The sequence below is a fragment of the Pterocles gutturalis genome, unplaced genomic scaffold (assembly GCF_000699245.1).
Source record: "Pterocles gutturalis isolate BGI_N339 unplaced genomic scaffold, ASM69924v1 scaffold35297, whole genome shotgun sequence".
In the NCBI taxonomy this organism is placed as follows: domain Eukaryota; kingdom Metazoa; phylum Chordata; class Aves; order Pterocliformes; family Pteroclidae; genus Pterocles; species Pterocles gutturalis.
The window spans coordinates 11,544-20,692 of NW_010111371.1; the positions used below are offsets into that span (position 1 = coordinate 11,544).

The 9,149-nt window shown below is 37.8% G+C and overlaps 1 protein-coding gene across 1 annotated transcript in view; it reads right to left on the reverse strand.

The window, feature by feature from the left end:
• The window catches only part of LOC104461958 (calcineurin B homologous protein 1), a 17,641-nt gene extending 8,519 nt beyond the window's left edge, over nt 1-9,122 (reverse strand). The window contains exons 1-2 of the mRNA XM_010073714.1: nt 8,888-9,122; nt 4,245-4,317 (exon numbers count right to left, since the gene is read on the reverse strand). Coding sequence (XP_010072016.1) covers nt 4,245-4,317; nt 8,888-9,122 — 308 coding nt within the window. The remainder of the gene's footprint in view (nt 1-4,244; nt 4,318-8,887) is intronic.
• Between the last annotated feature and the right edge of the window lie 27 nt (nt 9,123-9,149).

A 9,149-nucleotide genomic window follows, 5' to 3' on the forward strand; every position in this document is an offset into this window, starting at 1 on the left:
CCTCTTTCATAGCCCTATCAGCCATCTCATCTAACTTCATCCTTCCACATGCTCTACACAAATTTTAAAAGTCACTTAACTATCAGAGGAGTAATTGGTTTATAAATACTAGGCCAAGAAGTACACTAACAGTAAAGGTGATAATAGATGACCAACAGGGAGGAGGGAGGGGAAAAGAAAAGCAATGACTAAAGAATGGTCAAAGATGTAAGGACAGACTATTTAGTACCTTATCATTCTCTGATCCAAACCCATATCCTGTCTTCTCTTTTTTAGATAAAGCTAAAAATCCTTTGCATTTTCTTATGCAAAGGTAAAGAATTCCACATTCAGAGAGCTAACTTTTATGTTTTACTTTGAAATCTTGCAATGTCAGTTTGAACTAATAACAACAAGCCAGACTCCTTTCCAGACTGAGAGGATTCAATTCACTGACAAAGGTTAACAGACGGCCTGGCTAGCTCTCCGTACCTCTCTCTCAGGACCAGAGGCTTTCTGAAGTTCTCCAGGAGACACCATCTTGTGAGCAGTTTTCATAAGCATGAGATATGCATACACAGCTCAGTGTGTCTATTCTCATGCATCGGCTTTCAGAATACTTGCCCTCCCTTCCTTCTTCCACACTCACTAGGCTATACCAATTGCTGTACGATAAAAAATACTTCTGAAGTGCTTAACCTGTGATCTTCCCAGTGCAAAAGAAAGTGTGGTAGGTGGGAGGCTACGTGCAGAAGTTAATGCAAAAGTAGCAGTTGAGACAACTATCTCCTTTTTATAGCTCTATACATGTCTGCCTATAACTACTTACTAGCAGATAAATTCTGGAGCAGATGTATTCTTGTGTGGTGTATGTTTCAGGATTTTGCAGTTTAGATGTAGCGACAGACATCCAAGGGTATCAACCTTTTGTTCTGGCAACTCAGTATGTCCCAATATTGAAATCAAAAGTGACAAAAGAATTTCCAAAGGAACAGTTTTGTTCTGGCTTTTATACCCCAGTTTCATTCAGATGGTTCAAGTCTGAGGTACTGTACTAATTTTGTCTAGGAAAAGTGAAGCTAAGGAAAAATCTAACATTTTTCTACTCTTTAAAGAATTTATAAGAGTTAATCAGTAACCACGGCTGCAGTCATTTAGAGGATAAGGAAGAGGGAAGAAAAAAAGCCAAAACAAGGCATATGAAGTTTTGTCTCCATCAATACCCTTCTCTTATATCTTGTTTATGTAACTGTAAAATAAGAAAGTGCCTTAAAACTGCACATAGGTACACTGGATAGAAATATCTGTCTGGGAAAGATTTCAGCTTTTTATTATAGTTCCAGAATGAACTACCTGTCCTCTCCAATCACCAGGATTAATCATCATCTATCAGATGTTCTGTACAAAGTGTTCTTTACCCTGCCCATTTTTAATACATCAGTAAAAAGCACAACACAGCTTTACCCCTTCTTCAGAAGGGTGGTACACATTTAAAGATTTATTCCATGCCATAAAAAACTGCCTAACACTTCTTTCCTGATCACAGTAACATGAGTGATTTCTGTCACATCTGATTTGTAAGCCAAAGGTGTAAGTCATCCTTATAGAAACAATAATTCTTGCTCACAGGAAACAAACAGAAGACATGCCTTCTAAACTGTTTGTTTGATCAACAAGTGATAACTTCATCTCACTTGTCTCAAAGTTGCAAGTTCTCTTTGGTTAGTATTTCAGAAATCAACATTTTTGACCTTCTGAGCTGTAGTTCTTGCTCTGCCCTTATTGGTTTTTTTTTCAGGAAGTAGTTCTCCATTACTTAAACTTAATGGTTTCCACATATTGTGAGTACCGGGACAGGTTTCAGAATTTGAATGCCACTCCAAGTCAGCCACATTTGGGAGCAGGCTATGCTTAGAGGCCAAGACTGCAAGTTAATGGATTGCAGTTTGCACACACACTGGGATTTTCCAAATGAACTTCACTTCTTTTCCCAAGTGCCATGTGATTATCAACAATGAAAGTCAAACTCCTCCTGATACATAACACTGTGAAACTGAGCATTGTGCAACAGACATTCACAGCATATTTAACTAATTACTCCACTTACGTAAGCTGAGTACGATCATTTTGAAGTTTATATGAACTTTATGGACTCAATAGGTGAATTTAAAGTTGGAGGGAACAGTCGAGGAAGAATGCATGCTAGGTTCAAGTTTTGCTAGACTGGCAGCCATCATCCTTATTCATCAGTGAAGATTAAGCTCACATGCAAAGTCTGAAAAGGTGGTTGGTGTCCCTTTTTGAGTAATTTAATTTTGAAGCATAAGTAGTATTAACCTTGCCTACAATATCATCAGCTGTTCACAGTTGCCAACTAGACAATGCTACAATTTATATGACACATTGGCTTTGGTGACACAGTGGACTTAGGAAGTTCCTGCCCATCCCATCCCATGCCAATTGTTTCCGCACCCACAATCTATTTTGTCATCTCCTCAGCTATGCAAGTCCAGATGTTTACAGTACAGCTACAGTCCAAATCACTGGAGTCACTCAGCTTAAAAACCAAAAGGGGAAGGAGAATATTTTTAACCAAAAAATAATCACTCTAGTCCTATTTACAGTACAACTCCAAAACCAATTACTTAAATGTTAACTGAGAAGTCAGCAATTTGTAGCACCAGAAGGAACTGTATATTTCATTCAGCAAAGGAAACTGCAGTAAGACAGCAATAGTGCCAAAGACAGTGTATCTTACAACTTGTCACTTTCACATTCTAGCTTCATAGCTAGGTTGGTTTATAGGTAGGTCTAGCTTTTATAAGGTTTATAGTGCATTCTACAATCACATTTTGCAAGATCATAATACGAAACCCCAGGTGATCCCTAAATTTATGTTTACTGGGTCTGACTGCGATGGAGTTGCTATGAAAAAAAGAACACTCCATCCCAGCCAGACCCTGTATACTATGCTACAACAGGGTCCCTTTCCCCCTCCTAGTCTCTCCTGCATTCTCTCCAGCTTCCCTGTGCACTGGTTCTGGCATATGCAGCTATATGGTGAATGGGAAACAAAATCCACCTGAAAACTGATCAGATTCCTTTTTTGTTGTTTTGCTTGGCAAGTTTTCAAAGCTGTAGGTTAGTTTCCAAAGATAAGCTTTGAATACCAGCATCAACACAGAAAAGCAGTGGCAGTATGGTCTTAGATCAACTATATAGGTCACAAAATTGCCCCCCGGTGCAATAATGTACAGCTCTTATTTGTCATATGTTTCTATAATATTAATGTAATCTGCAGGCAACATCAAAAAAGAAGAACTGTAAGCAATTTAAGACAATTAGAATTCATAATTGCTTCAGTAAATAAAGAGCAGACCAATACCAACACACAATACAATTCCCCAGCGTGGGGAAGGCTAGCAAACAAAGACAGCAAGCAGAGACATATTTTAACAGGTAATCATCCCACTGGAGTTTACCTTTCAGTTGAGAATACTGTTTCCTGCCTTCCAACATTCTCAAAAATGTTTTGCAGGTAAAGTTTAAGCTTCATCTTTATTTAACTGATTAAGTTGTAAGAAACTGGTTCACTGCTGTAGTTTTCAAATTGTAGACAGAAGACAAACACTTTATAAGTTTTGTAATATCCTGCACTACTACTCTAAAGAATAAAAAGTGTGTTTAGTCACAGTGACTCAATTCCAGCTCTTTCTTTTTATTTCTGAGCATACTAATAGACATGGGTGTTCAACAAGAGGTGCGAAGGTAAGAAAAGTAAAGGGCTTGCAGATCAGAGCCGTGTTAAAAGACACTGAGTATCAGAAACAATTAAGAGCCTGTGCTCCCATCTTTTTTTATAAAAGCCAGGATGAAGAAGACATAGTGAAACCATTATTGTAAGAATTATTAGAAGCAACGTATAAAGAAAGGTAAGAAATAACATTCTAAAAACACGGTTTAACATTTCTGAATATTTGTCGTACGACCTTGAATGCTAAATCTGACCTTTCTTGTATTAACTGCTACAAACCTTCAGCATTACAGTAAAGACAATTGGTATTTAGAGCACCTCATTTCAACAATCAGATTTCTCCTAACCTTTCATAAGAGAGAACAAATTTGGATGTCCATGCAGATAGCAGGTACGAAAGAACCTGTTACAATAGCCTCCCTGATTCACCATATGAGGAACACATGCAGGTGTCCTGCAACAACAAGCCACAATTACAGATATATGTCAATCAGTCAGTGACAATACCCACCTCAGAGTGCCATTTTCTCCTTTGTCTAGGCTGGTGAAGCGACTGTACAAGCGGGTGATTTGACTGTGGGAAACTGAAGAAAAAAAAAAAGAGCAAACACAAATTAGCATGTCAATGATTCCTCAAAGGAACAGACCTCATTACACTGAACTGCTCTGTTGCCAGAAGGTGGGTACAAAAAAAAAATTTAAAAAAAATTACAGAAAACTAGTTACATTGGAAACACATAGCAATGAGCAGTTTAGGGACTTCATGAGCTATAAATTACATCCTAATATTCAAGAATACACAAATAACCCCATTCTTCAAAAATTTGTCTACCTTCTACCCATTTACATTTTTGGTCTCTAACATTCTTTGGTTACCTGATTCAGTAAAAGGCAATTAAAAAGAAAAAAACTGATTCACAGTTCCACTGTATTTCCCTTAATTCCTTTGTGGCTAGAAATAACCCGGACACAGCCTCCACTGATGATCTACATCATTCACAACACCACAGTCCTCTGCCGTAGTATCTTTGCATCTCTTTTGCTTATCTCTACTTCTGTTATCCTTTCCCATCTAAGGACAGAAAAGTGTACTTAGTTTGTCTGCATCTGGAAAGCGGTCAGAGAGACTTTACACCCAATCACTTTCTTTCTGTCTGAATTCAAATAATTTGTTCATTTTGGGTTTCACTAAAGTCATTTTGAGGCTTCTAGGACACTGTATTAAAAATTAAAAAGTGTATTTCTAAAGAAGTTCAGGAGGTAGTTGGGACACAAAGCAAGCAGAAAGTTAGGGCAGACTTTGTCAATACGCAATTTGAAACAAATTCCAAAGCCAGGATCAAGTTTAGCATCATGCTGTCAACATTACCAAGATATTAGACAACCCAGGATACTAGACATCTAGATCTTTAGATTAGTCCATGATGGGAGCAGGTTAAACCGATCTAGAATAGCAGTTCCTTCAACACTGAGAAAATGCCCTACAGAAGATTTTGGCTTCTCAGAGCCTCTTCAGATGAAGTTAAGAAATACATTAAATAAGACTAAATTGAATTTTAATGTTTACTCAGTAAAGGTGTGATTTTCTACAATGTTAAACCAGGACTTAATGCAATTTTCAGATTCAGTTGTTTTAAAAGCCTCCACCAGCACATGTACAATGCTTTTGTTACTTCCTAAAATTTATTAAGGAACAGGTTGCACAGCAACTGTCTGATCTATGACAACTGAGGCAATTTTTTTTTTCACATTTGTTCTTTCTCCAAGCTATTAGTTTAGGTTCAACTGTTCCATCCTTAGAATGACCTGCCAGCAACTGGGTTTTTTTTCTCCTCGGCAACTTTCATTCTTTGCATAGGGTTGGGCAATTTGCTCAGTTCCACTTAAGTCAACTTTTCTACAATCAGACTGGGCAGCTCACTCAATTTCAAGTTAAGCAACACACACATAGAAAGCAGGCACTGGATTCAGAGTTTTAGATATGACATGCAATAACAACTGATGATGAAAAAGAATAACTTGGAGTTACATCTCTGATAAGAAGCCCTGTGCTCCCACCCCTCCCTGGAAAGAAAGAAAGTGATGAGAATTTTACTCAGCTACCATTTCCAAACTAAAGTCAGCAACTCCATTTTTGCAACACCTCCATAACAACTAGTATATCATAAATAGTATGCAGCTATTGACAGGAGAAGAGTTGTTTTTGTTAACATCATACTAGACAAAAAGTGTATCACAGCTACATGAGAAAGGAAGATGATTCAGGTTCACCACTGTATTGTTTCATAATTTCCTTTTTGGCTCTCATCCCTCACAAAAGCTGCATCACTAGACACTTGATTTTGCATGAGAAGGCTCTGAAAAGATTTTGACATTCCCTGCTGACCTGTAGGAGAACCAAAAACAAGATCTGCAATTTATGACTGCTTTTTAAAAATCAAGGGTTAAAGCATAAAGCTAGATGAAACACAATTTTACCTATATTGCTCTCTCACTAAGGTCCTTCTAAAAATTCAAGTCAAGACCTCTAGAATAGGAGCTGTACCCTCTATTTTACTTCTGTTAAATCATGAGAAGGTTTTTTGCAATTAGACATTCTCAAACTCTTATCTAAAACATTAGCTAAATTCATATATGATATATACATAGAAAATATATAAATAGCTATCAGAAAATCCACCACCTGTTACCACTAAAATATTTTTCTCCTAAACTCTGATATGAGCATTAGTTTATTATTAATCCTTAGGTAGACTGCTTCAAAGCATGGGAACAAAGGGTGTGAACCAAATAGTTTGAATACTGTTACATTCCAATGACTTTCCAAAAGCTTGCAACAGAATGCAGACAAGCAACATTTTGGACCTCTCATCTCTTTCTTACAGTTGTCACTGAAATACAAAAGCAATCAGGACTCCTTGAACATTTTTTCAAACTCAAACTTCAAAATTTTTATATGCAAAGCAAACAATTTCTGTACAATTTCATATAAGATTTAGGACTGTCAACTTCAGGCTTAGCACCTGTTACTGAGATCCCAATGGAGATTTTCTGTCACCAAGTAGAGGTTTTAGTGCACATGTTATTCCTCAGTTCTTGGAAACATGGCCTTTGCAGATGTTTCCAAACCTACTATGCTAAGAAGTGTTTTTCACCACAATATAAAAAAAATATATAAAACTTTAATCCAGACTTAGATTTCATTCAGAAGATTGTCATTGTATGACTTTTGAAAGACTATGCTTCAAGATATATTTTTAATCTGTTCAGCTAAAGAACATTAACATAAGGTTTATCACTCACGTTAGTATCATTAGCTGTTCTGGTTTGTGCTACGTAAAATTGAACAAGGGAAAAGTTGTTGCATAGTTGCACTCAAATCAAATTGGTTAAGTGTTCTGTTCAGTGCTTCATACTTGTCCCAGACGAACTGAAGAAGTCATGTTTCACAGTAAGGAGGCCAAAAAAAGAATCCTTAGGAGCGACGACCAGAACATCACTTAAAGATGGATGTGTAATACTGCCAGATTGTTTCACATCTACAAAGTCCCTTTCTCAAACTCTTTAGTAGGTAAAGTACCATTAGCATCAGGTTTCTAACAAACCACAGGATACTCTATTCAGTAGCACTAATTTAGCATTCTCCCTGCAAACTTTTTGCCAGATGAAGCAGTTTCTGGGTTTTTTTAATCTCACCTTATAGGTGCAATATTTATGCAAGGTATATGAAGTGTATAACAGTACTAAGAGCTTGGTGGAATTTTCCATCTACCTAGAGAACTATAAAAGGCAGAGGAAAATCACATTCCTAGACTGTAGTTACAGGATGGGGAAGAAAAAAAAAAAAGATTTTATAAAAGTACATGATGACTTACAAGCAAGCATGAGTCAGAGATCTGCAATGCTTGATTAACAAAGTGATATTACTTATAAAATTTAATCGTAAAAACACAGGAAAATGAACCAAACTCAGGCCACAAACTTAAACCCACTGATCATAACCCTAAGCTCCCTGCTTTGAAAATATAAGAAAAGCATTCAGATGCTAACTAACGGTATTTATTTAACTATCACATAAGTAAAATTCTAGGAATAAAACACCGCTGAAAATAAATCAAATATTGGCACAAAAAAAAAAAAGTAAAACCTTTTGGAAGAACAGTCCAGATCTGGGGTTTGGTTTTTAAAGCATCTTTACAAATGAGGTGAGGCTACCCTTATGATCAAAAGGAGGAAAAAAAAAACCAACAAGATCTTTCTCAATAAGCAGACTTAACATTCCTACTTGTTTATCATAGCCTTCCTGTAGAAGGTTCCCTTGACAGATGGAAAAAGGATCATGGAAACTATGTTAACTCACTCAGCTGTCCATTACGCTAGCCAGCACCGTCTTTATTTCCTTTCACTCCTTTTCAGAGGCCACTCATTTTCCTGGCACAAATAAACTATCACCTAAAATGAATATATGATAGCATTTCTATTACAAAGAAAACTGAGGAAAGTATTTTAATCTAGCAAGAACAGATCAGCAAGCATAAGCAGGACAAAAAGGTTGTCTAGGAAGACCTTGTTTATGGGGAGGCGATGTGGGGGGGAAGCAAAAAGCAAAGTGATATTTGCAATGTTATGACCTCTGTCTCCAACTAGTTAGGAGGGTGCCCTCCATTTACTGTCATTCAGTATTTGCTAGAATTCTCAGACAGGCAACCAATCAGCCAAATTAACACCACTGAGTTCTACCTTTTCTAAGGTACTTTATGTTTATGGAGAACAACTCGATCAAATGCTACAGGGTAATACTACAGTCCAGCTTGAATAATGCTCTCCCAATTGCTGACTAATGCAGGATTTTTCACTTTTTTTTTAGTTAACCATACCCAACTTTCACAGGTTATGTTACCTCCTTTATGTTTTAAATGCCACTCAGCATTCACTCTGAATACCCTTAAGGCAAATTTAACGATAGCCTATGAAACAAGTAACATTTGAAAAAAAATTACTTTACAATGACAGCTTTTTCAGGCTAAAAACAGCCACTGGAAGAAAACTCCAGTACCAGAGACAGACACAGACAACTCTTCAAAATCCAATGAGTTCTCTCTGACCAAATGCAACACTGCAGATACCAGGAGCACTGCTTCTCTGCCTTCGTACTCAGATCTCGCTGCCGTTGTACAGCCGATCTTTGCCTCCTGAAGCCACAGTAATGGCTCCCAGGCGAGTTGTCCCCCACAACCCCAGCACACCCGGGACCCGAAGGGTCTCGCACGTTCCGGCTGGCGGGATGACACCTTTTGCTTTCTACTCCGCCAAGCAAACACCAGCTCCCGCAGCTGGCTCCGCTGCGTCCAGGCCACCCACGGAGCACCTCAACTACCAGCAGCTGCATTTACACCCAGAAACTCCTGCCAGCCCC